General features: G+C 55.3%; 1 protein-coding gene across 1 annotated transcript; it reads right to left on the bottom strand.

Moving 5' to 3' along the window:
* Window positions 1-14: 14 nt before the first annotated feature.
* Window positions 15-14,748, bottom strand: KRT80 (keratin 80). Its single transcript, XM_061442947.1, has 9 exons — window positions 14,067-14,748; window positions 10,695-10,909; window positions 6,018-6,078; window positions 5,023-5,118; window positions 2,301-2,465; window positions 1,687-1,812; window positions 1,378-1,598; window positions 987-1,042; window positions 15-891 (listed from the first exon to the last, which is right to left on the bottom strand). Exons 1-9 carry the CDS (start codon window positions 14,358-14,360, stop codon window positions 695-697), a joined length of 1,431 nt encoding a protein of 476 aa, XP_061298931.1. The 5' UTR covers window positions 14,361-14,748; the 3' UTR covers window positions 15-694.
* Window positions 14,749-27,648: the final 12,900 nt, after the last annotated feature.

Below are 27,648 nucleotides of genomic sequence, written 5' to 3'. Positions count from 1 at the left end.
GGGGAGATGCTGTTAGAGAGAGGTGTCTTATGAAACTAAAAGGTTCGAGGAGCTTTAGCTTTGGTGGCATGGGGAGGAGTGAGAGGCCACCCCAAAGGCAGTATAACCACTTAAATGCTGCGGCCAAGCATCCCTCAGTGCAACCAGCGTGTTTGTCACCAATTCTGCAAATCCAAGTATCACATACCCATGGCTCAGGCTGTTCGCCTGCATCTCCCCATCAGCTGATGGGGAAAGCCCAAAGCTGCCTTCCTCTGAAAGCCACCTCCCTGAACACCTCAGACACACACAGGGCAGGGCTGGAGCAGGCAGAAGGATTTAGGGATGCTGGTAGAATGGCTGGGCTGGTGGCGGCTGGGTTACAAGCTGCTGTGAGAATACTTCCCCCTCCTGCCAAGTGTCCGATAGGCACATCCCAAAGGCTGTGAGTGCAGATCCTCTGGGGTGACACACCTGGAGAGGAGGATGGCGGTGGGAGTGTCTGAATGGGGGAGTCTTTCAAATCCTGGCTTGGTTTCTGCGTGTAGGTAACAGAGATGTGAACTGGGGTGTTGGGAAGACAGTGGAGGCAGCTTGGGGTGGATTCCCATCCTCTGCCCCTCGGCTGTTGGCTTGAGTTCAGGAGAAAGTGCTTTGGCCTCGTGGGGCTCCAGGTGCCGGTGGGTGCTGTGGTAATGCGGGGGCTCTGGTTCTCCTAGGAGCACTCCTCGGTGGGCAGGGAGCTGAGCTTTGGCTGGGCACCGCTGGAGACAGCTTCTGGTGTCACTGGGTCGTCACTGTGGCTTCTGGGGGGCAGCGCCTTTGGGCTGCCTCCGTTTGCCTTCATCTCCCCGTTGGTGCTGCCTGCTTTTCTTGCAAAGAGCTTGGAGTTTCTCAGGGTGCTGGCAGAGACTGCAGGGGGGTGGAGGGGGGGGAAAGGAAGAGAGGGGTCAGAAACCTTTCATCCCCCCTCGGCTTTCCCAGGCTGTGGGGATAAAACCACTTACGGTGCTTTGGTCTGGAGTGGACGCTGCTGATGACTGTGGGTATCGGTTGCTCCATGCTGTGAATGCAAGGACAGAGTGTGAGGACACATTGACAGTGCCACAGAGGTAAAGAGGATGGGAGTGTGGCCCCCGTGAGCCTTAGGTGTCACTCAGCTGCATCTGGGCAAAGCACCATGTAGAGAGGTGCTGGGACCCTCCAGTGTGTGTGTGGGGGGGGTCTAAGAAAAACTTTAGGGCCAGGAATAGGGCTGAACTCTATGGGGACTGCTGGGATTTGTTCTTTTGTTGATCAAACCTTCAATACCAGCCTCAAAGCTTGGGATGGCTGCTTTCTCCCTACGTGTTTGGGTGCATCCCTTCCTCTCCTCAGGCACAAAGAAGCCCAGCTTACCTGCTCTCCTCCCCTTCCATCAGCTTCCTGTAAGTTAGGATCTCCACATCCAGTGCTAGCTTGATGTTCATCAGCTCCTGATACTCCTTCACCAGATGAGCCATGTCCTCCTTGCTCTTCTGTAGGGCTTCTTCTAGCTTGACCAGTTTGGCTTTGGCATCCTTGAGGGCCATCTCGCCATGCTCTCCCGCTTCTTTGATGTGCTCCTCTAAGTAAAGGCACTGGTTCCGTGAAGGAAAGGGTTGGGAAGTGTTAGGTGTGTTGGAGTTTGACCTGTGCACCAGTCCTGTCACCCAGCCCAGGCCATACCTGGCTCTTTTGGGACACGATGCAGGACCTCAGCTTCTGGATCTGGATGTTCAGGTCTGCGATCTCCCGGCGGCTGTCCAGGAGGTGACCCCCGTAGGTGCCTGACTGGATGCTGCCTTCGTTCAGCTGCAGGTGTTTTGGAATGGGGGGGGGGTTATCTCCTGTGCTCTACCAAAGGGGTCTGCAAGGTTCCCACTGCTCATACGGAGAAGCACCCAATGGGGTTTGGGAAAGATGTGGGGCTGTTCTCTCCTGTTCTGGCTGGAGCTGGGCCAGGTCGCACACACTGTCTCTTATTAGGGTTAATCACATTCCTGCTCTGTTTGGAGGAGGCATCACTGGAATGTCATTTGCATCTTAGGTGGGACAAGCTGCCACTGGGAGATGTCCCTGCCTTTTCCCACTGACAGCATGGGCAGCCCAGAGCAATGAAACTGCCAATTTACACACCCGAGTGAGGAGGAGTTGGTCTGGATGAGCACCGGGTCCCTCCCTCCAACCCAGCTTTGCTCTGTCCCTCCACAGCTTGCTGATCCCTGTAGTTTCGAGGCTGCTCTCCCTCCCTCTTCTCTCCTCACCTCTCCCCAGTACCCATCAGATAAGGAGCCAGATACCTTTCTCCTGGTGAGTGCTTCAGCCTCCTCCCAGCTCCGAAGAGCCAGAGCCTCATACTGGGCCCTCACTTCTTCCACAATCCTGCTCAGGTCCAGCTTGCACGCGTTGTCAATTCCCAGGACAACAGAGATGTCCTTGATTTCTGTCAGCAGCTCCTCCAGTTCCTGAATAGCAAAGAGAGAATGGGGCTGAGATGCCAGGTAGCCAACACAGTGAGCAGGAGAGAGCTGGACCCTGACTGAGCTGCTCTGTGTAGCTTGGGAAAGCATCCTCCATATGCAGTGTGGAGGGGGGGAGATTCCCAGGCTTTGGAAGCTGCTGTTGCTTCATCCAGGGAACCCAGACTCAGGTTTGGGACCTTTGGGTACAACCTGTTAAAGAGTCTGACAAAACTCATCGGTACTGGATGCAGGGCAGGGTAATTGAACTGATGGAATCATGGAATGCTTTGGGTTGGAAGGGACTTTAAGATCATCCAGCTCCAATCTCTGCCACGGTCAGGGACCCCTTCCACTGGAGCAGCTTGCTCCAAGTCCCTGTGTCCAACCTGGCCAGGGATGGGCATCCAAATCTTCTCCATTCAACCCATTCCAGTGTCCCAGAACCCTCACAGGGAAGAGCTTCTGCCTTATCTCCAACCTGAACTCCCCCTGTTCCAGTCTGAACCCATCAACCCCTTGTCCCATCGTTCCAGCCCCTGATGCAGGTCCCTCTCCAGCATCCTCATAGCCCCCTTCAGCCACTGGAAGCTGCTCTGAGGTCCCCACGCAGCTTCTCTGCTCCAGCCCCAATGTTCTCAGCCTGGCTCCTATGGGAGCTGCTCCAACCCCTGAGCATCCCCGTGGCCTGCTCTTAAGAGGAGGATGTTGGTTTGCATCCCCCTTGTTGCTCCAACAGCTCCATGTCCTTATGTTGAGGACACCAGAACTGCACCTAGTGCTTCAAGTGGGGGCTCAGCAGAGCAGGGGGGTGATCGTGCTGCAGTATCTGCCAGTGCTCAGGGAGTGGGCACTGTGTCTTGGGCAAGAGCTAGGGCAGTGTGAATCACTGCAGGCTGGTGCTGCTGGAAAGGTGCCTTTGCTCAGTTCTGCTCGAGTATCTTATATAATGTATAATATTATAATAAATAATATATAATATATGTATATAATATATATCTATATATACTATATGTTTGGGTGGCATGGTTTAGTGTGAGGTATCCCTGCCCATGGCAGGGGGGTTGGAACTGGATGATCTTAAGGTCCTTTCCAACCCTAACTATTCCATGGTTCTATGGCTCTGTCTGCGAGGCTGTGCCTGCCGCTTGTGTTGTTAGAGTCTGCTTTGTGTCTTGTTAGAGCAGGGGCAATGAGGACCCTGCTCTGAGCCCATCCATCACTAGCAAACCTATTCCACTGCCCAGAGCTGCTCGCGTGTGCTGGGGGAGCTCGACCCAGCACGGGGGAGGCAGGAATGTGCACGCACAAGCTGCAGCATCACTGACAGGGGTATTTGCTCTTGATAGCTGGAGCCAAACAATGCTGAATGCAGACTGCCCTCAGTGAACCTGGAAAGGACCCTTAATCCCTGCCCTCCTGGGTGGTTTGTATCCAGGCAAGACGTGACTGGCTGTTGAGCAGAGCGGGGACACAGGCACCCGGCAGCGATGTCCCTGTTATCTCTGCAGTGCTTCTGATGTGCACAGGGTTGAAAGGGAGCGGCCCGGCTCCCTGCTCAGCTCTTCCCTTTCATCTTAATGGGTTTGTTCTTCCCTTTTGTGCCGAGGGCTCTGATCTTCAACAGAGGTATTTGTATTCCTTGCTTACCTGGCCTTCCCCTGGCTGGGGAAACAAAGGGCACCCTGACACGGTGATTCATGAATAACAGGGAAATACCCCCTCACTCTTCCCAGGAGCAGGATGAGGGGAGACTTCCCCACTGGTGTTCAATCCTTGAGCCTCTTTGTTAATCCCGGAGCACGTCAGTAGTGTATGAGAAGATGCACGTTTATTGCAAGTATTGAGCATCCTCTGGCAGGGGAAGAAGAGAACCTGGTGGGTTCTTAATGGGGTTCCTACCAACACGCTGTGGGCAAGGCTGCTCAGAAGGGCTTCTCTTTTTTGCCCTTCCAGTGTGTGCCTGTACATTGATGTCAGTCCCATCAACAGGCACAGGGGAGCAAACGACCTGAAAACAAAGCTATGGAGAGGAGAGAGCAGAGGGATTTTCCTTTCAGGAAGCAGGGATGCAGGTCCTGGGGCCTCTCCGTGCCTCAGTTTCCACACGAGGAATGCGAATATTCCTCTGCCAAGCGTTTGAATTGTTTGTATTGGTAGAACTCAGACAAATTATGAGTGTTCCCAGCACTGCTGAGCCTGCTTGGCCACATTCTATAGGCTCTGAGTAAGTGGCTGTAATCGCTTCTCCCTGTTTGAGGAGATAGAGGCACGCTGCAGCCTCTGCCTTGGGCTGAAGGGCTGTATCCTTCCCCCTGGTGAAACCACACCTGGCTGCACACCCCTCCTCTGAGGGGACCTGGAGTGTGTTGGGTTGTGTCTGTTAGAGGGGAGAGGTCTTGGAGCTGTGGGGCAGGAGGGCATCCTGATCCCCTTTGAAATGGAGCTGGTTATCTAAGGGAAGGGGATTCGCTCATGAGCCCCTGCCTTAAGCATCTCATGGTTGTCTGCAGCACCACACACCCTGTGTGCTCCCCGGCCACCCTCCCAGGTGCAGCTTTACCTGCTCGTAGATGGTCTTCTTCAGTTCCATCAGCTCTTGGAGCCCATTGAGTTTAACCTCCAGCTCCGTTCTGTGCAAGGTGCTCACATCCAAATCCTACAGGATGAGGGAAGGGCATTAATGGACAGCTTGAGCTTGGAGTGAGGAGCCTTTCCCACCTCTCCCCCTGTGTGTTTGTTGTGAAACCTCTCTCCTGCTCTGCGAGGAGGCTCCTTTGTGGACCTTTCCCTCTGCAGTGTCTCTGAGTGGGTGCTTGGGGGAAGCCTCAGCGGGGCAGGGTGGAGAAGGAAGCCGGCAGGGCTGGTCCCCAGCCGCTCAGCCTTGGGTCACCACAAAGAGCCCAGGTTATTGAGAGCCCTGATGCTGCCCTGCCTGGCCTGGAGTGTGCCAGGGACAACCTGCAATTAGCCACGATGCTCATCTATGGGGAGCGTTTCCTCTGCTACTGCCGCGCCGCATTCCTGCCCCTGGGGTCCGAGCTCTGACGGGAAGGCTGCGGACAAAGCCTCCCCTTCCAGCTGATGCCACTGCAGCTACTGCTGGGGCTGGATGTTTCTGCAGGGCGCGGCCATGCAGCAGGGAACAAAAGCAAACACATCCATCACTTCCCAGCCTTTCCCAACCCGTGATGTCACCCGGAGGGAAAACAGGCCAGGGAGGGGAGGTGGTGCCTTGGCAGGTCCTGGGGTGCAGACCCCACCGTGGCCAGGGCTCAGTGCAGTGTTTGGGTATGGTCCGACCCCCAAGTGCTTCCATCCCGAGCCGTGGGGCTCTTGTGGAGCCACGATGGCCCAGGCTCACTTGTTCCTTTCCTGTTGAGGTGCTGTGTTCACTATCTGCTGCCCTCCTAACCCCACCAAACACCTGGGGTCCAAAGCCTTAGTCCAGAGCCTGCCTTAGCTGTGTCTGGACCACGTTGCTTCCCCAAGCTCTTCAGTGACTACACAGAGCCGGTGTAAAGCCTGGCTGGATGGGAAGCTCCTCCTGCCACTGACCTTTTTGAGCTCCATGAAGGTGTATTCCATGCCACTGCAGAGGCGGATTTCATCCTCGTACCTAAGGAGAGTGGGAAAAGCAGTAAGGAATTGCACAGGGTGAAAGCCCTGCGATGCTTCAGGTTGTCCCGCTGGCCCCTAAAAGCATTATCAAAGCTTTCTGTGATGTCCCACCTCCCTGTGCTCCTTGTCCTTGTGTGGGCATCTTGGACAAGAGAGAGGGGAAGGACCACGAGCACTTTAAGGCTGAGGAGCCCCAGAGTAGAGAGGAGGCAGCTTTAATTCTACTGTACTTTGAGGGCACAGCAGCCTCAGGTTACCTCACTTTTGCCACAGAGAGAGGAGACAGAGGGTGGGTTGTGGTGAGGCTGCAGCCCGGACTAAAGGCTCGCAACCTTTCACCCTAAGCTGCTGCCTCCTGTTCCTATGGGGCATCCTCAGCATTTCATTTCCCAGCTCCAGGAGTCTTCTCAAGGGTGAAAAGTGCCCTGTGGGAATTGCAGGAATACTGGGTGAGTGTCATGACTGATCCCGAACGGAGTGGGAATTGTGAAGAGCGCAGGACCTGGCAAACAGTGCCCATGGAGAGGAGGGAACAAACCGGGATGGGACAGGGCAAAGCATCCATCAGAGGAACCAGCCCGCAGGTGGTTCAAACAGGGTTGATAAGGTAGGACCAGGGGAGCAAAGAGCTAGGCCAGGGGCATTTCCTGATGGCCAGCAGCAGGGATGAGGGGAGCGTAGGGAATACCCAACCCTTGGTGGCGTTGGGATGAACGTGTGGCCAGTGCTGGTGCTGCCCAGGAAGCCACAGGGTCTCATTGGGGCCTGGTGGTGACCAGGTTGGTTCCTTTGCCATCCGGCAGCATGTACAATGGGGTTTGGTGTCTCCCATGGATATGTTTGGGGAGCGTTGGCTCTTTGGCCAAGGCCAGGGCAGGTCCCGGCTCTTCCATGAGACCTCAGGCTCCTTTTAGCCTGATGCGCACGTGGAGTTTCCAGGCTGTGAGTGAAAGCTCTCAGTGTCACCAAATGGATCTGGGGAAAGCTGAGTCCTTTGGGAACGAGGTAAAATGGCAGCTCCTAACAGGGGGATGGTGAGAAAATGGGGAATGACTATGGAATGACAGCCATGGTCTGTTCTTCGGTTCATTCCAGTTCCTCCCAAACTGCCGTATGAACCTTTAGGAGAAAGAGGAGCAGAAAGAGGAGAAGGTGTTGGGAATGCAGCACAGGGAACCTCAGCAAAGGGCAGGGGGGAAGTCCTGCTCAGGAGCTGACCTGAAACAGGAAAACCAGCTCCCTGGAGCTGTTGCATCCTTGACAGGGGGGACGTGGCAATCACAGGCTCTACACTTAGGCTCTTCTAAGGTTCCTCTTGAGCACATACCCCCTTGGTGTTAAGCCCAGCCTCTCTCTTGCCTGCTTTGCTAAGCCAGGAGCACGGCCAACAAGATTTACCTGTCTGGTTTCCCTGCTCCGAGCCGGAATGTGAGCAGCTCCGTACCCAGCTTAATTACAGCCTGCCACTTGCCCTTCATCCTCACTGCACCTCAGCCCAATCCCGGTGCGTCCCAGCCTGCCGGAGCAGCCTCCCGCATTGCTGGGCACTGACATCATCCTGTGCGTCGGACAAACACAGCTCCTGCCTGAAAGGGAGCAAGCCCAGCCAGCCAAACACGCTCCCCGCACGGCTCCGGCTCCGGAGGGACCCGGCGGCCGGGCCCTGACTCACATGGGGATGGAGCATAAGGATTAAATCCATCCCATCTCCATTGGTGCACCTGAGACGGGCGTCTGGGCGCCTTGGGGGCCATCCGTAGGGCAGGGAAGCAAAAGCAGAGGGGAAGCAGCTCTCAAGCAGGCTGTGTTCCTCTCTGTGTGTGCCTTCAAGACGACTTCAGGGTGAAGCTTCAGCGGTGGGATGTGGATCTGAGCCTCGTGGCATGAAATGAAGGCAGTTTTCCCCTTGTGGAATGAGGAAATGGGGCAGGAAGTAGCTGGAAACCACCTTTAAGTTGAGGGGTTCTGTCTGGTCTTCATGTCCAAGGTCTGACCAGCGCAACCCCTGGGTCTGAGACACGGACCCTTCAATGTCTGTGTGCCCCAGTGTCTCCCCAGTGCCACACCAGAGGCACCAGTTCCCTGCTTCTCATTCAGGTGGGTCTTTGCGTGTGCGAATCACACGCGTTGAGCTCCCACACGTGTGCAGGTGTGCATCTCTGGGCAGTCATGCGTATGCAGGTCCATTCAGGATCTGAGTTTTAGCTTGACTCCCTAAAGAAGCAGGGGTATTGACCATGTGCAGCCTCCAACCCACTTTCCTCTCCCCTCTCCTTCCTCTCTGCGTTTGGAATTGCTCCCAGTGGCAACCTGGTTTGGAAGGAGCTGCACGCATCCCAGCTCGCTCCATCTCCTGGGTGGGCTTTGGAAAGCAGCCCCTGGGGAGAGAAGATGAACGAGGGCCTGCAGAGGGGCACCGAGAGGCCCATTTCACATCTGGAGGCATCTGCTGGGCAGGAGCCTGCTGGAGTGGTCATGGAGCGTTCCTTCGGGAGCTCCGCAGCTTGGGTGAGAACATCCCCAGTTTCCTTTCCCACTGGAGTCACGGAGTTTTTCCTCCCCATCGACAACTTTCCCTTGGGAAAAGAAACCCTCGGAGGAGCTGGGAGCCTCCAAAATTTGCATGGTTTAAGCAGACCATTTGCTCCAGAAAAACAACTGGGCTGAGGCTTCGGGAGCAGGACTCAACAGAGCCGGGCTGGGCTGGGACGGGGCTGGACGCCTGCCTGGAGGAGCTCAGCACCAGCAGCGCTCTCCTCTGAATCACTGCCTGCTGGGAGCAGGTATCACAGTCACAGGGACCCGCTGAGTTAGGTGCCCCAGCACCCAGGGACAAGGTGGGATTTACCCCTTTACCTTAGGTCCCCCCCGGCAGCTCCTGCATGGGAGGAAGCAAAAGGGAAGGCTCCACAAATGAAGGGCTTTGAGGAGCAGGGTCATTCCCGAGCACTCTTTTCCCATGTCCCAAAAGCGGGAATGCTTCTCCAGACCGATAGCTGGGCCGGTCGTAAGCCATTGTGGATTCTCTGCTGTCTAATATGGCACATGCTGCGTCCTTATCTGCTGGGTTCTGTTCCTTGAGTCAGCCTCTTTTATTAACTTCGAGGGATGGAGCATCCCTATCGTGTCTTATCCCATTGTCCAACCGAGTGGTAACTGCAAGGAATTCAAAGGGAAGGGGCAGACCCACCGCCTCTTTGTGTAAGCACCTTTATCCTTAAAGGACAGTGACTGATCCGTCATTTCTCCACCAGCCCAACCATTTTCCTGTCTGGCTTTTCCAGGGAATAAACCAAGTGCAGGGCCACAGAGCAGTTACTTCCTTAGGGAAGTGCAAGGAAGACCAAGTCTAAGCCTTTTTAGGGCAGGGAGTAAATGGCACAATCCCTGTCGTGGCTTGGGTCCAAGCTCAGGGTTGGGACCAGTCAGCAAAGCAAACAACAGCGAGCCCAAGTCTTGCAGCAAAACCAACATCCAAACAAAGAGCAGCCAGCCAGCCAGCCACCATGAGGGATTTAGGTATTTCTTGGCACCTGGGTGTGAGCGCATCACTTCTTGAAGGATGCTGAACATAATGATTTCAGCATAAGGTTAAAGGAACAGTTCCAATTGCTGCTCCACCAGCAGCTGGATCTGTGAACTCGAGACATTTAACTGCTTTGTCTCCGTCAATCCATCTGTAAAGTGGACGTATTGGTCCTTCCCCTCACTTGCAGCACATTGAGTTTAATCAAAGTCTGCAAAGGGCTTTAAATCCTTGGCCTAAACTCTCAGGGGAGGGCACCGTGAGTATTTCTGCATCACTTTGTACAGCAGGAAGGGGGTTGGATTATTCCTACAGTGATGCCTGTCCCTGCCTCACTGTCCAAACCATCCTGCTTTGACATTGCCCATCCATGGCTCTGCCCCACCTGAACGTGGAAGACTCCAGAGCTCCTGTGTAGGCAGATGGGTGGAACTGGAGGGGAAAGTCTCTCATTGTGGATTCATCTGTGGTATGCAAATGGCAGTGATAATAAGAAAAGCATTGTGCTGGTGAATGAGGCAGGGCACATCTCAAGTGCTCTTATCTGAGCATCTCCAGGCTCTTGGCAGAGCGGTGATAAGCACATGGCAGCTGATGCTCCACTCAACCTCCGGCTGCCTCAATGTGTCAAGAGGTTTTCTGGGCTGAAGTCTGACTGTTTGGTCAAAGGAGGGTTTTGCTGTCAGCGTGATGGGGCGAAGGGGGAAGGATGGGATGTTTGTGAGCACTAAATAGCATAGATCCATAAAACCATTTGGGGGAAAAGTCCTGCTTTGTGCTAACAGTAGGGAAAGAACCATTTCTGTGTTTCAGAGGCTGTCATTCCTGATAACACTGCTCCTGGCCTAAGGCATTCCTCATGCCTTGCACTCGTTGGTACTGTGCTTTTTAGGGGCTTTCCTTCATCTCTGGTTAACTGGGAAGGGGGTGGGATGCTGGCTTGGATGCACACTGCTGTGCACACCAAGCTAGGGATCGCTTGCTGGGAATGAGAGGCTGGGTTAAGTTAATCCCACACTCTGTGCCCACCAAAACCTTTAAAGCACATTCCCCCCCTCCCCCGTAATACCCAGCTGGGAGACACCTACTTGCTCCGGAAGTTATCCATGGTGCTCAGGACCTTTGTCAGCTCTGACTCCAGGTTTTCCTGCTCATAGGTGAGCGCCTTCATCTCGTGATTCATCTTGCTCATGTACTGATCGTAGATGGCCTTGATGTCTGACTCCGAGTGGGAATTGTCTTGATCCTTCAGGAAGTTCCACCTTGTCGTCAGGACCTTGTTCTGTTGCTCCAAGCACTGGACCTACAGGAGAGGGTTCGGAGATATTAGTAACACCAACAGCCAAAATCAAAGCTCCTGGCTGGGCAGGAGATATTGATCTGGAGACTTTCAGAGTAGTGAATCAGCAGGGAATCTGGGTGAGAATGAGAAAATGAGGTCTGAGGATGAGGTTCTGGGGACTTTAAGGGGTTTTACACAACACCTCCTCCTGGATTTCTTGACAGAACATGTTTGCATCAACATGAACGAGCACCTTCTATTAAATCACTGAAAAATAAGACCTGTTCAGTGACAGTCCGCTTTGCCTTGAACATGCTGAAGCAAAGGCTGAAAATCCACTCCAGGTCATGCACTGATGTCCAGGGCGAATGAAAGTCACATTTCCTACCTCGGAGTTGCCCAAGCCAAGAGAGCTCCTCTCCAATGTGCCGGATTACACCGTGGTGAAGCTTGAGCCATGAATCAGAGCCCAGGTTTGTATTGCAAAGCACCAGAGACAAGGCCTATGGGAACTGCAGAGAATAAGCAACCTAATTACAGACTCCACGTGAGGTCTGCGTGTGCCTGTCTGAGAGAGGATCCACCGGGTCCTCATCCAGCCACCGTCTGATGAAGCTGGCACTCTTGCTCGCAACGCTCACCACCTGAGCAGGGATGCTCAGGGTTTAACAGTTTTCATCTTCAAAGCTCCTGACTAACTTCAATTCATTATCTAATTGCTACCTCTCTCTCGTAATGCTCTCAACAGAGCTGAGCTCCTTCACTCACGTTCTGGCTGCTCACTGGGCCTTGCCTCCAACAGCTTCCTCCCCTGTCACGGAGGTGATTCAATGGGGATGCTGTGTCTGTGTGGTGAGCAATGGGGTGCAGATGCTATCAGGCCTGGACCTTCTGCTTTCCCTTTAACCCGTGGCACAAAGTGCACTGAAGAGGCAGCGTTCCCAGCTGCTGACACTGCACAGATGCACAGGGTGGGAGGCAGCAAACTCATGCAATGGTTGGGGCTCAAAGGACCTTAGGATCTTCTGGTTGAACAGAGAGGGAAGCAGGAGCAGAGAGCAGCCAAGCAGAGCACGAGCTCTCTGATGCTCAGTCAGTTTGCAGCTGAAAGGGATGCGAGTGTTGGGATCTTCCAGGTCTTGCTGTTAGAGATCTAGTCCTTTCTTCCTGATATCCTGAGGCATCCCACCAGCAGTCCAGTCTGCTGGCTGCCTGCTTTGTCCTGGCACGCTCTGTGTGCATGCCCGAGGCTGGGAGCCAGGGAAGGATGCTGCAGGGAAGCCAGGAAGGGGCATCACAAGTGGCACAAGTAAGCGGTCTCCAGGGCTACCAGGAGCCAATTGGGCCATTTCTTCTCTCCATCTGCAGCATCTTGTGGGGCTGGGGTCAACCTGGAGGGTTGGCTGTAGGGAACAGCTTCCCTGTTGGGCTGGTAAGTGAATGCCTTGGCTGTTGTTCCAAGTCCATCTTTGACCCTCAAATGAAGTCTGAGGTCCTGACCTTGCTCCTAATTCCTTGGCTGCTCTTTTTCTCCCTCCCCAGACTCTTCAGTCTCTTTCTTGTCGCCACACCTTGCACATCCACAGGGCTGTTACATCTTGGCTTCTTATACAGCATCCCTCTTATCCTTGCAGAGTCTTCTGACAGGAGCTTTGCAGCAGCAGAATCACCCAGACCTCGCCTCATTGCCTGGAAAGGGATGCCTGAGTATAGAAATAGTGACCAGAGCTTGGTCCTCAGAGCCTCTGTGCTGCTCAGGGCTTCAAACAGGGGCTCCGTGACTTGGCTTTTCCTTGTCTTCTACCTGCACGTATCCAGATGGGAAATAAACACCAGGAGGTCTGGAGCATCCTGCTGGAAAACCATCAGCAGCAAACTCCCAAAGTCAGTGTGAGGTCAGTGACCTGAGGACCATCTAATTCCAAAGACACATTGTCTTCGAGGAGGAAGTGCCATTCCTTTCCTCTGGAATGAGGGCCTGAGGCAGAAGGCTGGAGTTTACCTCTTGATGTACCCCTTGAAGCTACAGCCTTCCAAGCTGCCAGCAGGAGCTGCCAGCCCTAAAATCAAAGCCACCCAGCTGAGGTGGAGTGTTAGCATCTTCTGTCCATCATGCTCTGTGATGCACGCTTACTGCAGGCCATCAGACCGGGTTTATCAGGGAAGCTGGAGGCTCTCTCCCTCCTTCCATCCCTATTTGCACGGGACAGGCTCGTGCCTGTGGTCTGCCTCATGTACAGGTTGTGCCATGCCCCTACCCCTGTCCTTTCTGCTGAGGGCTGGTTTCTGAGCAGGGTTAACATCCACACAAGCCCTGCTCTGGAGAGCCAAAGGACCAGCCCTGCAGCACGTACAACACAACCAGGGGGCTGCCGTGCCCCTCCATACAGAGGCAGCCGCCTGGTACCCTCTCTGCGCACACGGAGCCATGGCTAGCTCACTGTGGGGAGATGCTGGTGGAGATGCTCCCCCCGGCCCAGTGTGAATTCAGGTCCTCCACGAGGTAAACCCAAGCCATATAAAAGGGAAGGCAAGGCATGGCAGCTTGGCACCGAGGGCCCGCGTTGTGGGGCGCAGTGAAGCAATCCTGCCGGGAGATTACCATCTGTTTACAGAGCACCAGGGCTCTGCACGAACCTGCCTCGGCTCGATGAGCTGTTCTCCTCGGAGAAACCCTTCTGCCTCCTCATGCATCTGCAGAGATGAAAGTGGCACTTTCCTGGCTGAGGAGCCACAGAGCAGGGAGCTGGTGGGGAGGGTTCTCCCTTGTGCAGCCGCCTTGCTTTGGGGGTGAGGTTCCACCTCTCTTGAGCCCTTCATCAGCATCACTGCCCGTGGCTGTTTGGCCACTCTGGGAGCCAAGGCCTGCTCCGTGGCCCTGGGGCTGGTGCTTAGGCAGGGTTGGGACCCTGAGGGCAGAGCTCTCCAGGGACCCTCAGGGTGATGGGTGCAGCAAAGGGGATGCTGCTGGCGCCCCTTCACCAGGAGATGATGCTGGCCCTTGGTAAAGCAGATAGCACTGAAGGAATAGCTAATTAGTCAATTAGGGTGATATTCAGAGCCTGGCAATACTTAGCTGAAGGCCTGGCTAAGTCTCATGAGAGACTGGTTAGTGTCTGCTTCCCCCCCACCACCCTGGTCCCTGGGTTGCGCCGTGGTCCCCAGTAGCTCACCTTACCTTCTCAATGAGGGTCACAAACTGGTTGTTGAGCGACTTGATGTCCTCTTTCTCCTGCTGCCGCATGGCTTGGAAGTCCGTGTCGATGTCGAGGTGCACGGGGGCCAGAAGTCTCCCATCGATGGAGAAGGAGGAGTAAGAGGAGCATCTGTATCCACCGTCCCTGTAGCCATTGCTGGCCAAGCCATTGGGGCTGCAGCGGCCCAGGCGATCCGGGGATGTGCCTCCTGCTTTCCCTGACAGCTCCCAGGAGGAGAGGGAGCCGCTGCTGAAGGCTGTGCAGGGGTTGGTCATGGCTCAGCTCGAGGGAAGGGGAAGGGAGGGATGAAGAGGAGATGAAGCTTTGCTGCTGCCGCCGCACAGGGAAGCAGAGCAGTGGCACGCCGAGGAGTTTGGCCGGCGTAATTCCCGTCTCCTCGGCTCGTGGGTTGGCTAATGAATTCCAGGCACCTGTTCTCCTATGTTCATTAAGCGGAGGAGGGTGTAACCGTTGATGTAATCCAGATCAACCTGTTGGCTTCTTTTTCCTCCCTTCCCCTCCTCTGTCTGTACCCTCCTTCCTTCGGGAGCTTGTTTGTGTGGTGAGGGCACAGGCAGCACCGACAAATCACTCGCCCGTAATTCGCTGGGCCCCGAGCGCCGGCTTCCCGCAGCCTTACATGGTGAGGAGAGCACCCCAAGGCGCCGCGGGCGTGCGGGCAGGACGGCTCCGAGCGCGGCTGCTCGCTGCTGCTTGGCACCTGGAGCCTGAGCTCAGCCCCTGGCTGCTGTCCAGCCTCCATGTGCAGTGAGGAGCCGCGATTTCGGGGCTTGTTACCGGTGCTTTTGGCAGGGATGCGTTTGAAATCACAGCGTCTGCGCTGGCTGAGGCTGGGAGCGGTGGTCGTGGTCTGCCTCTGAGCACACGGGCGCATCGCGGGCGGGTTTGATGCTCTGGGTGGTTTAGGGATGGTGGATCTGCTTTTGAGACCCCCGGGTGTGGGGAGCAGGAGTCCTGAGGCTCCTCAGTCGTTTGGTCTGGCAACAGCAGAGACCTTCGGAGCCTCCAGACACCAAGCTGGAGTTCAGAAGTGTCCGAGTCCATCTTTGACTGTTCCATTCCCACTCCTCGAGAGCCCTTTAAAAGCTGGCATTGGAGACACCAAACCCCACTATCTTCTAATGAAAACACAGGGAACACACCCTTAAATACCTGCTTGGACCTCGCTGGAAATCAGTGCTGGACATGGCTCTTGAAGGCATTTTCCTGCTCGGTCTCATGTGAAAAGTCAGGACAGAAGAACTCCCACTTCTGCCTCCTTTGGGCATCGTGGTGTTCTCAGGGAAGGAGATGGTTGTCCCTGGCTGGAATCTGGAATTCCAGCTGCATGGGAAAGCTGCTGCTTGATGGTGTGGTTCTGCCCCAGACCAACTGGGAATTTCCCTGCCAAGTGCAGTGGCACAGACCTGCTTCAACAAGAAACGTGTCAGATGGGGCAGTAGGTTTTGTCTTCAGAGGGCCTTCAGAAGGAAGATGACCCCTTCCAGCGGGGTTAACCTCTTCAAGCCTAGTGTGCTTCAATGGCACGTCCGTCTTCCCCAAACACCTTTCCAGGGAAGCCCTCTCCTGATGACCCATTTGAATACCACATCTGTCCCTCAATGTCCATGTCAGGAGTTTCCAGGTTGTTTCCAGGATGAACCCAAACCCTATGGCTGGGATCTGGTGAAAGCCAGGGCTCCTGCAGGCGGAGGTGAGAGCATCCGTGTCCCCGTGGGCTGCTCGCCTGTGGCTTTGCGGCTGCAGGCACATCAGTGTTCCTGATTAGCATCAGGTCATGGGGTCACCTGGCAGGTTCTGTGCTTCAGCTGGGGCTGAGGGCACTGGGGATGGCTCCCCGGGAAGGATCCCTCTGAGGGAAGGAGATGGAGGTGGAATTGCACTGGTTCCGTTTCCTGGCGGCTGGAGCAGAGCCCCGCGCCGAGTGGGGTGGGATGGTGCAGGATAAGATGTTGGAAGATGCCAGGAAGCTCTGCCGCAGGGAAAGCACTGCTGGTCACTGCATCTGCAGCCACATCTGCCCCAGCATCACTCCTGCTCCTTTCTCTTGTAGGTATCCATTCTTCCTCTTCTCCTTTCCCTCCCCACCCCTTGAAATGGATGTCTAACACAGGATCCAGCCCAGTTTGGCTGAAATGGCATCTCCCGGTGCAAAATGGCACAAAACCTCTCCAGATGTAATTGTAACACTTCTCTTGATGCCTTTTGAGTCCCGGTTCCTGCCCAGCATTGTGTACTACACCTCACATCCTGTCTATTATCCTGTCTGGTGTCCTCAACATAAGAAGGATGTGGAGCTGTTGGGTGCAGGTCCAGAGACCATGATCAGGGGCTGAGAACATTGGGGCTGTTTAGGCTGGAGCAGAGAAGCTACACGGAGACCTTAGAGCAGCTTCTGTGGCTGAAGGGGGCTACAAGGATGCTGGAGAGCGACCTGCATCAGGGGCTGGAGCGATGGGACAAGGGGTGATGGCTTCAGACTGGAACAGGGGGAGTTCAGGTTGGAGATAAGGGAGAAGCTCTTCCCTGTGAGGGTGCTGAGGCGCTGGCACAGGGTGCCCAGAGAAGCTGTGGCTGCCCCATCCCTGGCAGTGTTCAAGGCCAGGTTGGACACAGGGGCTTGGAGCACCCTGCTCTAGTGGAAGGGGTCCTTGCCCGTGGCAGGGGGTTGGAGCTGGAAAAGCTTTAAGGTCCCTTCCAACACAAACCATTCCATGATTCTATGATCAGATGCTGGAGGTTCTGCCCTAGAAAGACACAGAAGGATGATGGTTTAGGGTTAAAGCTGTCTTTAATGCTTGGGAATGGAGGGTGAAAAGCCATTTTTCAGTGGGAGCACTGGTACCGCTCTACTCGGAGATGAGCAAGGCTTTTCAAAGTCCTGCTCCTTCCAGCAGGATGGGTATCATTTGCAATACCTCTAAGGAAGGTGTTTGAAGTGGTCATCTCTGCTGGCACAGGTGAGGATGTGTGGGAAGAGCTTGCAGAGAGCATTAACCTGCTTCAGCCTTTCTAAATGCCAAGGCTGAAGCTCCTCTTGTCCCACAGAGGGAGAGATGTGATCCAGGGGGATTCCACGGGCACCCTAATTCCAGTCTAGCCAGGGCATTACTTCATGGCTATGGCCAACAGCTTGATGCTGACATGATACAGCTGCAGAAACCCATCAGCCCAAGCTGTCTTCTCAAGGATGGGGAAGGGAAGGCTGCTGGACACGGTGGCAGCCAAAGCCTTGCTGCATGTTTCTCTCCCTTGCTGTCTTCCCTGCCCTATGGGAGAGGCCGTGCTGAGTCAGGACGTTTCTTCCCTTCCTGCTGATGTTCTCGATGCTCCTCCTCGACCAGGTATTTGGTTCAGTGTGGAATGGGCTGCTCTCCAAAATCAGGCTTTGCCATTCGGCGCCGGCCTTCTTGGCCACGCAGCAAAAACAAGCTCAGGAAGGACGGGGACAAGAGGAGGGTGGCAACAAGGTGGAGAAGGCTCTGGAGGGTGTGAGGGAGGCTCCAGTCACCTCCAGCTGCGCTGCTGTGTCCTCCTGCTCCCCCAGAGTTGCTGCCTGTGTCCTTGCAGCCTGGTCCAGCTTCTCTGCTGATCCATTTGGGTGAAGTCCTCCCCATCCAAAGACGCTGAATGGTCCCAGCATCTCCCATTCTGGACATGTCTGGACCAAAGCAATGCGTGGCGTTGAGTTGGCAAGTGTGGTTGCTTTGTAGGTTGAGGTTTGGGGATGGGCACAGAGGGACTTAAACCATCACAGGGTGCATTTTGGGAGACAAACCTAGGGAGTGTTGTAACCCTTCCCTTGGTACATGGAGATTTATTCCTGCCATCGGGAAAATCACCTTTTAGGGCTATTGCCTCAGCGTGTGTGTGCAGAGTAATAGATTTATCAAGCTCCCATAAGTAATTGCTGTTTATTCAGTCTGGGCAATGCATGAAGCATAAACAAGGAATCAGCATTTGCCCCAAGGAATCGAAATGATTCAGGTTAAGCAAGAGCCAGGCTGCGGGATGCAGAGAGCTGTGGGGCAGTGGCTCAGCAGGATTTGATCCTCAGCAGGCACGCGAGGAGCGGCTGGAGAGGCAGCTCTGTGTTGGTCCAAGTGACACATTGCAGGGGAATGGCTGATGCTGTGGCCACAGGTAGGACAAGGCAGGGGAGCTGCAATTCCTGGCTCCAGAGCCGGGTTCAGTCCTGCGAGTTCAATTCAGGCTTAAAACAGAGTAAGGAGAGGCTCTACTTTGTTAAATGCTTTGGGTTTCTTTTTGGCTGCTGGCCCTCATCCTGCAGCACAAGAGGCATTGACCTGCTCATGGCACAGGCTGGAGATGAGCTGGTTCTATGGGGTCCCAGAGCTGGGTTTGTGGTGAGGGGCTCTGGTTGCAGAAACGTTTCAGTTCAGCTCTTTCTCAGCCCATCTCTGCAGTGCCTGGAGGAGAAGGGAAGGTGCTGGGCTGGGCTGGAGGCAAGCCCAGGCCAGTGCTGTGGTAGGACAGCCAGGGACATGCCAGTGACCACAGGTCTGCTTGGTAATTATGACACTCATGTGGCTTCCCACTGCTCTCCCTGTGTGACCCTCCCCAGCCCTGGGGACAGCGGATGGGCACGGAGGGGAGCGCTGTAGCTGGGATCAGGGCATGGTGACAGGGGCATCCCAGAGTGGGTCTGCGTGGACCCTGGTTTGGGGGATGGATGGGGAGAGCTCTGCAGCCTTCCCCAGCTCCACTCCACCCCAGCTCTTTCCTTCTCTCACTTACTCCTCCTTCCCATGCCCACCAAATCTCTGTTTTCACTTCCTCCTTTCAATCCTGTATTGGATTGAAGCCTGCTCATCCCCATTCCCATCCCCATACTCATCCCCATCCCCACCCCAACCTCATCCTCATCCCCATCCCCATCCCCACCCCATCCCCATTCTCATCCCCACCCCATCCCCATTCTCATCCCCACCCCATCCCCATTCTCATCCCCATCCCCACCCCATCCTCATTCTCATCCCCATCCCCACCTCATCCCCATCCTCATCCTCATCCTCATCCTCATCCTCATCCCCATCCCCATCCCCATCCTCATCCCCATCCCCATCCCCACCCCATCCTCATCCCCATCCCCACCCCATCCTCATCCCCATCCCCATCTCCACCCCATCCTCATCTCCATCCCCACCCCATCCTCATCCCCATCCCCATCCCCACTCCATCCCCATCCCCATCCTCATCCCCACCCCATCCTCATCCCCATCCCAATCCCCACTCCATCCCCATCCCCATCCTCATCCCCATCCCTGTCCACATCCCCATCCCCATCCCTGTCCTCATCCCCATCCCCATCCCAATCCCCATCCCCATCCCCTTCCTCCTGCCAGCCGCATTCCCTCCTTCCTCCTTTTGGATTCCTGGGTGCCACAGCGGGTAGCTAAACCCTTCTGCTTAAATCACTTCCCAAAGCAGACGTCACTCGCAAAGAATTTACAGGAGGGTTTGGGAGGCAGGACGGGACGTGCCCACGTCGGCTTCGTGCTCAGGGAGGTTCCAGCCCATCCTCTGCGCTCCTGCTCTCGTTGTTTCCAGGAAATTCAGGTATTAGGAGAAAAGCCCTGCTAGGACTGATGGAGTGGTGGTGACAGCATCTGTCCCTGCTGCAGGCTCCTTCCCTAGGCACTGTACCAAGAGCCTGGGTGATACCGGCCAGCCCTGCCGAGGGCTGGGCAAGCAGCTCTGGGTGTGAGATCCTCCCATGTCCCTGGCCAGGCTGGCTCCATGGCTGTGCCAATGGGATGAGGTTCAAGAAGGCAAAGTCCTGCACTGGGGCCACAACAACCCCCTGCAAGGCTCCAGGCTTGGGGAAGAGCGGCTGGAAACTGCCCATGGGAAAGGAGCTGGATGAATGGAGCTGAGCAGGAGCAGCTTGTGCCCAGGCAGCCAGGAAGCCCCCAGCATCCTGGCCTGGCTCAGCACCAGTGAGGCAGCAGCAGGGCCAGGGCAGGGATTGTGCCTCTGCATTGGCTCCCTCCAAGTGCCAGACAGGAGGATGGAGCCAGGAGGGGCTGGGCTCTGCTCCCAAGGACCAAGGGATGGGACAAGAGGAAACGGCCTCAAGCTGCACCAGGGCAGGTTTAGATGGAGCTGAGGAACAATTCCTTCCCCAAAGGAACCTGTCCTGTTACTTTGGCAAATGGCTTCTCCTTTCTCAATGTCCCAGCTCATAAAAACAGCGTAACTGAGCCATGCAACGTGAGGAGTTACTGTGTGTGTGTTTCTCAATCCACACCTGAGCAAATGACTTCATTCCTTTCCGACAGCACCCAGTATCCACCACTGATTCCAATCTGGCTCTGTCACTTTTAATTAGGCAGTTTGTTACTGCATTGTCTGTCATTCTCACATGCTCTGCAGCACTTATAATGATGTATTGTGTGTCAGTGGGTACCAAGAGCCTTCAGCTCTTAATGAGCTGCGTGGATATTTATGAGGGCACCTACCTGTTTTGCAACACGGGGTTCTGAGGCTAAAATCCACTGGGATCTTTGAGACCTAAGACATCAAAGTCATAGAAGGTGGACGTTTGCATTGGGATCATTTGGCCCCAAGGTGGGCACTGGAGGTTGATCAGAGCGATGCCACTGCAGTGGCTTCTCTCCTCAAATGAGCGTATGGGATGAGCCAGACATTGCAGGGATGGCACCGGAGGTGGGGTCTCTTTGGGTGTTTCTTTTCCCCAGCGAGAACAGGGATTTGGGCTCCTGCTGCATTTGGCATCGGGTGGGAGCCATGAGCTGGGAGCAGGGCATGGAGAGGGTGGGAATGGGAGCTGGGGATGGTGCCACTGCTGGGTGCAGCTGCTGTGTGACTGAGGGGTAATTTGCATTGGAAAGCACATTAAGATCACCCAATCCCAACCCCCTGCCATGGGTACGACTGAATGGGAGCTCAGTCTCCCACTTGCCTTGTGCCACCTGCACTTGTAGAATGAATGCATAGCAGGCTCTCAGCCATGCCTATGCCTCCTTCAGCCTTCCCGGGGTGGTTTGTCACACTCCATGCTTCCTACATGATGCAACCCAACCCCTGCACACGGGTGGAGAGCAGCAGGGCTCTGCTCAGAGGGGCGATTGCAGTGGGTGGGTTTGGTGCTGGGGTTATCCCGGGGCTGGGGAACTGCTCTCAGCACCGCAGCATCCAGAGCCGCATCCGTCCCGACATGGCTGCGAGGGGATGGCTGGTACCAAACGCTGTGCCCTGTAGCATAGCTCAGCAGGTCTGGAGCGAGCAGGAGGTGCAGGCATGGGGCCAAGCCAGCACCTTAATGACAGGGAAGGAATTGCCCACTTGCTTTGCTCCAGCTTGGCTTTAAGGGGACAGTGTGATGCAGCGCTGCTGCTGCGTGTGCCCATGCGATGGCCCCACACAACCCCGTGTGTGTGAGTGTGTGCCAGGGCCATGCGAGCGCTGAGCCCAGGAGCGAGGCTTAATCCCTCTTAAATCTGGGACCAGAACTGATTCATCCTGGATTTTAGCTCCTGGGGTGAAATCCTGTGCCACTGATTCATGCCGGGTGCGCGCGGGGAACCGGGAGCTCAGTCCTGGCTTCAAGGGCCCTTCTGCCCCTTTGCACATCCAATAAAGCTCTTCCCCTGCCCTGAGGAGCTCTGCAGCCTGAGGTGTGCAGGAAGGAAGCAGCATCCTCAGCATCACACAGAGCTGGTCTCACTCCTGGCACTGTTCTCCTCTTCCTTTCCCTGTTCTCTTCTCCTTTCCCTGCCAAGTCTCTCTCATCCTGCACTGTCCTCATTGAACCATAGAATCCCAGACTGGTTTGTGCTGGAAAGCTCCTCCAGCTTCACCCCCTGCCACTGGCAGGGACCCCTTCCACTGGAGCAGGGTGCTCCAAGCCCCTGTGTCCAACCTGGCCTTGAACACTGCCAGGGATGGGGCAGCCACAGCTTCTCTGGGCACCCTGTGCCAGCGCCTCAGCACCCTCACAGGGAAGAGCTTCTGCCTTATCTCCAACCTGAACTCCCCCTGTTCCCGTCTGAACCCATCACCCCTTGTCCCATCGCTCCAGCCCCTGATGCAGGTCCCTCTCCAGCATCCTTGTAGCCCCCTTCAGACACTGGAAGCTGCTCTGAGGTCTCCACGCAGCTTCTCTGCTCCAGCCCCAATGTTCTCAGCCTGGCTCCTATGGGAGCTGCTCCAGCCCCTGAGCATCATCATGGCCTCCTCTGGCCTTGCTCCAACAGCTCCATGTCCTGTTGCTGGAGGTGGCTTTGGGAGGCTGTTGGGTGTGGATGGGTGCTGGGGCTGGAGGAGGATTCTCTAAGCAGCGGCATGGGTGGGGGTCCATGCGATGCTGGACCTGATCTTCCCTCTCCTCCCACAGGCCCCATCCATGTCACAGGGGATGTGGGAAGGTGCCAGATAATGCTGCTGCTGCTGCTGATTATTATTGTCATCGCTGAATGTATTGATTGTGCTGGTGCCTGAGAGCCCCACCACACCCTCTGCTGCCATCAGCACCCAGGGCTGGGCTCCCTGACAGGTCCAAGGCTGCAATCCTGCCCTTTGCTCGTACTGTAAAAACCTGATACCAAGTCCCAAGCTGGGAGAAGACCAAAGGAAAGGGGGCTCGTGCCTTCCTTTTGCCTCCTATTTGGAAGCTTCCAGCTCTGTGCTGTTTGGGTTAAAACTGGGTGCTGGAGGTGAGATAGGAATGCTGAGATAAGGCTGGTGTGAGAGCAGGCGGGTAGGAAGGACTGAAGCGCTGAGCTTGGCAGCCTCATTCTCTTGTGCCTGTGTTTCCTGTGTTTGCAATGGTAGGAATACCCCTTGTCTCCCTGCGAGCTGGATCGCACCCTCTACAAGCAGAGAGCCTGCTGTTACAGCCCCAATCACATCCCTGGGGCAAATTCGTTGTGTGCATTTGATTTGCCTTTTCTTTCTGCTCCCATTTTTACACCGTGTTAAATTCCTGCAGGGGAAACATCCCTGTTGTGACATCCCCAGTGCTTGTCCTGGCTCTGGCAAACCTGGCTGATACAAAGCACCCTCGGTCTCAGGAGGACCCTGTACGCTGAATGTGATGGAGTTTCTGCAATCCAATGGCCTGAAGACTCAAAGGAATCCTCCCAGGCCGTGTTTGGCACCGTGTCGCTCCGTGTGCAGGGAGCGGAGGGAGGCGATACGGGTTTTACTCCTGCCTCTCCCACGTACATCCTGCCTGCGGGACACTTGATCTCTAAATCACTACCCACAGCTCTGTGTTTTCCCTGGTTGTTTTTCTTCCTTAGGAGCACTTTGGGGTGACAAATGTGTTTGGACAGCTTTGATTTTTCCAAAAGCTCTTGGAGTTTGTGAATGGGGCCAGAGCTTTGTTCCCGTGGAGCAGCTCTGTTCCCGTGGAGGCACCAGGGTGAAGGGGGTTATTTGTGTTGGGGCAGCTATTAAGAATCGCAGTCATTGCGTTGTGCCAGGGGCTGTACAAACGCAGGGAGTTGGGATGGGTGCCGTGGTGGATGCTTGGGGGAAGTAAGCCCTTAATCCTCCCTGGGCTTGGAGGATCACTTGGTGCAAGGTGGCGGCGTGCCATTGGCTCTGCCCAAGCTGTGTCAGACAAAACAGAGGTTCGATAAGAGCATTTTTCCTTGATGACTGTGCTGGGTCATCCCCCTCCTTCCTTGCTCCATTCACCTGGCAGCATTATCCTTTAACCCAGACATGAATCAGGCCCACGGACTCCTGCAATAGCGCTGAGCCTCGTTGCACTGCTTTGATTTCAGCTCCAAGGTGTTCCCTTGGCTGTGGGGAGGTGACCTCACAGCTTCCTCATCTTCTCTGAATGGGACACATCAGTTTGCAATGGAGTTAATGAAAAGAGGAACAGGGGAAGATCTCCTCGCACCATGTGCAATCTCATGGCCGCGGGCTGGAGTGAGCAGGGCTGAGTTAAGTGAGGAGTGGAGCAGCAATGGGGTGAGGAGCATCAGCAGCGGTTAAACGTGCCGGTCAAGGTGCAACCTCCACCTTGGGAAGGGTTAAACAGCTCATGGCTGGAGGCTGAAGAAGTATGGCCAGAGGATGGAGATATACTTGCCCTGTATTTTGGGGCTGGCCAGCGTGTATTATTGAGATAGCTGGACTCTGATGTGACCTGACTTTGCCTGCTCTGTACTGTGTGAGTATCCACAGTTAGGTCAGCTCAGCTGGCAGGAGCTTGAACAGAGCAACAGATCCAATGGGCAGGACTCAGAGAATCAAAGAATTGGGTTGGAAAAGACCTTTAAGACCACCCCAGCACTGCCAAGGCCACCACTAGCCCATGTCACAAAGGGCCTCATCTACACGGTGCATGAGCCTTGGAGATGGTGACTCCAGCACTGCCCTGGGCAGCCTGTTCCCATCCCTGACCACCCAGTCCTGGGGGATTTTTGTGGGGACAGAACGTGGGTTTTCCATTCTTTTCTGATCCGTGTGATTCCAGAAGACCTGAGCCCAGCATTGCCAGGGCTGCAATTCCACCCCGGCCCTGGGAATTGTGGTGTTTTAAGGTGTTTGTTTGGTTGTTTTTCCTTCAGGCTTTAGCTGTGGGAGTGACTTTCAACTTTCATGTAAAAATTATCCATGTAATTATGATTATACATAATTAGAACGATATTTATAGTTATTCCTTCATGTTTTCTTGTAATCATAAGATCTGGCAATTTGGGGGAGAGGGGAAACAACCCAGCTGTAGGTGAATGTAAAATAGGCTGGAGGGGGGGAAAGGCCATAGCTGGGATGCGTCCCCTGTGTGTCAGGCACAGAGAGGAGCTGGTGTCCCCAGGAGGGATCCCACAGCCCTGCATGGGCTGGGTTTGCTGCTTTGTCCATGCTTATGGCAACGTGCAGAGGTTCCCATTGCTGCAGCCACAGCACTTTACCCCAGCAGTGCCAAGGCCACCACTAACCCATGCATGTGAGCACTTGCAGGGACGGTGACTGCAACCCTGCCCTGGGCAGCCTCTTCCAATGCCTGAGCACCCTCTGGGGCAGGAATTGTTCCTCAGCTCCATCTAAACCTGCCCTGGGGCAGCTTGAGGCTGTTTCCTCTTGTCCCATCCCTTGTTCCTTGGGAGCAGAGGCCAACCCCACTCACTACAACCTCACTGTAAGGTGTGTGCTGTTATCTAAACACCTTGAGGCTTAGAGTGATGCTTTATGGGGGCTTCAGCAAGGGAACAAGCGTGGCCAGTTCTGACTCACAGAGGTGTTTCTTGGTGCTGGAATACGTGGCCAGCAGCAGGCACCTTCCCAGGCAGCAAGGAGCTGAGAGCCTCCGAGCCTCAACAGAGCAGAAGTGACACAGAGCTCCTGCAGGGACAGGAGCTTGCCATCAGCCTTGTTAGCATGGAGCTGGCTCTGCCACCCCAGGCAAGCTGTGTCCAGCGCTTCCTGCTCGTCCCTGTGGTGATGCCTCCCTTTATACGGTTTCCACGTGCAGAACTGCATGGAGGCACCGCACAAACAATACCGATGCACGAGGCAAGGGTGCTGGAGCAGAGGGAGGCCACGGGGTGGTTTCAGGTGCTCAGGAAAGCTGCTTGTTCATGAAACAGGTGAAGATTTAGAATCACAGAATGGGTTGGGTTGGAAAGGACCTGAAGGTCATCCGGTTCCAACCCTCACCCGAGGCTCTGTCCAACCTGGCCTTGAGCACTGCAGGGATGGGGCAGCCACAGCTTCTCTGGGCACCCTCATAGGGAGCGCCTCAGCACCCTCATAGGGAAGAGCTTCTCCCTTATCTCCAACCTGAACTCCCCCTGTTCCAGTCTGAACCCATCACCCCTTGTCCCATCACTCCAGCCCCTGATGCAGGTCCCTCTCCAGCATCCTTGTAGCCCCCTTCAGACACTGGAAGCTGCTCTGAGGTCTCCACGCAGCTTCTCTGCTCCAGCCCCAATGTTCTCAGCCTGGCTCCTATGGGAGCTGCTCCAGCCCCTGAGCATCCTCATGGCTTCCTCTGGCCTTGCTCCAACAGCTCCATGTCCTTATGTTGAGGACACCAGAGCTGCACCAGTGCTGCAAGTGGGGTCTTAGCAGAGCAGAACAGAGGGGCAGGATCCCCTCCTTCAGCCCATTCAGTTTACCCAGTGAAAGGGGTGACTTCACATTAACAGGGGAATCACACCAGGTTCTAAAGAGCCAGTGGTTTTGGAGTCGGGCAGTGGCAGAGCACTAAAGACACCAATGGGTGAGCTTCCTAGGAGATGTAAGGCCCCGCGTTATGGCAGGAGGGTTCCTGTTGCCAGGCAATAGCTATGGTGAGGTACCAACCTTTGGAACCAAGGCTCAAGCTGCTGGTGCCTTTCTGAAGAGCCTTCCGAAGAGGTGCGTCATTATATGGAGCTTTCCAGCCCGAGTGACACAGGCAGCAGGACTACATAAAGCAATAAAACCTCCTGGGAGATAAGCACCTCGTGGAGCAGGGCTCATCAGGCTGTCAGCACATGGGGCCTGCGGTTGGGAGGTTCCCTCTGGAGTCACAGGAATTAGGGATGAGCTGGGAATGTTTCGTGTTGAGGTGATGGAGATCTGGGAAGGGGTTGCTGCGAGGACAGCATGGGGGGTTGTAGGGCTGCAGGTGGTGGTGGAAGTACTGCTTTAGGGTGCTGTTAGCAAGAGCAACAGCTTGAGAGTGTCCTTCTGACAGCCCTGTGGTGACACCCCCATCGGTGCTATCGCGATACCCCCGTCATGAGCCCACCGCAGCCCTGTGCAGTGCTGGGGCACTCAGTAATTGATGACTCAGCGCCGAAACACTTGGGAGCAGCAATCGCAAACCGGAGCTGTGCTGTGCAAACACCAGAGCCAGGGGCACTCCCTGCTCCAGGAGGCTTCCAGTCCAAACACTGCTCTCGAAAGACACAGCAAGGGGTAGCCGTGGGGTAGGGACAGAAGATGGGGAAGCAGCGGGTTGTCGCTGCTCAGTGTGTTCTTAACACGTGGGTTTGCTCGCCTGCGAAGGCTCCTTCCTCTTCCATTCGGACAGGATTCCCTGCCTACATCCCCCTGCACTTTCTGGGCTGGAACTGAGACCTTGCTTTGTTTTCCCAAGGGTTTAGGGAGGGATGTGGCCGTCTGTGGCTCTTTTTCAGTGGCTTTGTGAGCATCGGTGCACAGTGATGGGCTGTTCGGGGTGTGCAGGGACCGGGCTGGCTTATTGTGGCACCAAACACAACCGTCCCGCCACCAACAGTGTCAAAGCATTCACTTCCCCAAGAGAGTGTTTCAGCAGCCACCAAACCTGAATCCCCGGAGGTCACTTCAATGGGCTTGGAAGCATTTACCAGCCTGTTGGGTTGTGAAACTGTGCAGTGTCACCATGGCACCCAGCAACACAAGCAAAACTGCTCGCGACAGCTCGGCACTGCCGGATCCCGCTCTGACTTAACCTGCCTTGAAACCGGATTTCAACGGAGAATGTTCCCTCTGCGGGATGGGTGCAGGGGATCTGGGTTAGCTGTGATATTGGGAGTGGGGAGTGCATAGCAGCAAGGTGAATGAGGC

This window comes from Pezoporus flaviventris, unplaced genomic scaffold, assembly GCF_033815535.1.
Source record: "Pezoporus flaviventris isolate CSIRO_AGI_PZ_B2104156 unplaced genomic scaffold, CSIRO_AGI_Pfla_v1 ptg000257l, whole genome shotgun sequence".
In the NCBI taxonomy this organism is placed as follows: domain Eukaryota; kingdom Metazoa; phylum Chordata; class Aves; order Psittaciformes; family Psittacidae; genus Pezoporus; species Pezoporus flaviventris.
Note: the sequence above shows the minus strand (reverse complement) of the source record. Positions and strands in the feature narration are given on the sequence as shown.

What these genes read in the sequence shown, in the direction of transcription:
- KRT80 (XM_061442947.1), bottom strand. Translation starts at nt 14,360, where the DNA reads ATGACCAACCCCTGCACAGCCTTCAGCAGCGGCTCCCTCTCCTCCTGG. An exon ending in AAGCACTCACCAGGAGAAAG is followed by an intron (nt 1,813 to 2,300) that starts GTATCTGGCTCC and finishes AAACACCTGCAG; the next exon opens with CTGAACGAAGGCAGCATCCA. An exon ending in ATGGAAGGGGAGGAGAGCAG is followed by an intron (nt 1,043 to 1,377) that starts GTAAGCTGGGCT and finishes TTGCATTCACAG; the next exon opens with CATGGAGCAACCGATACCCA.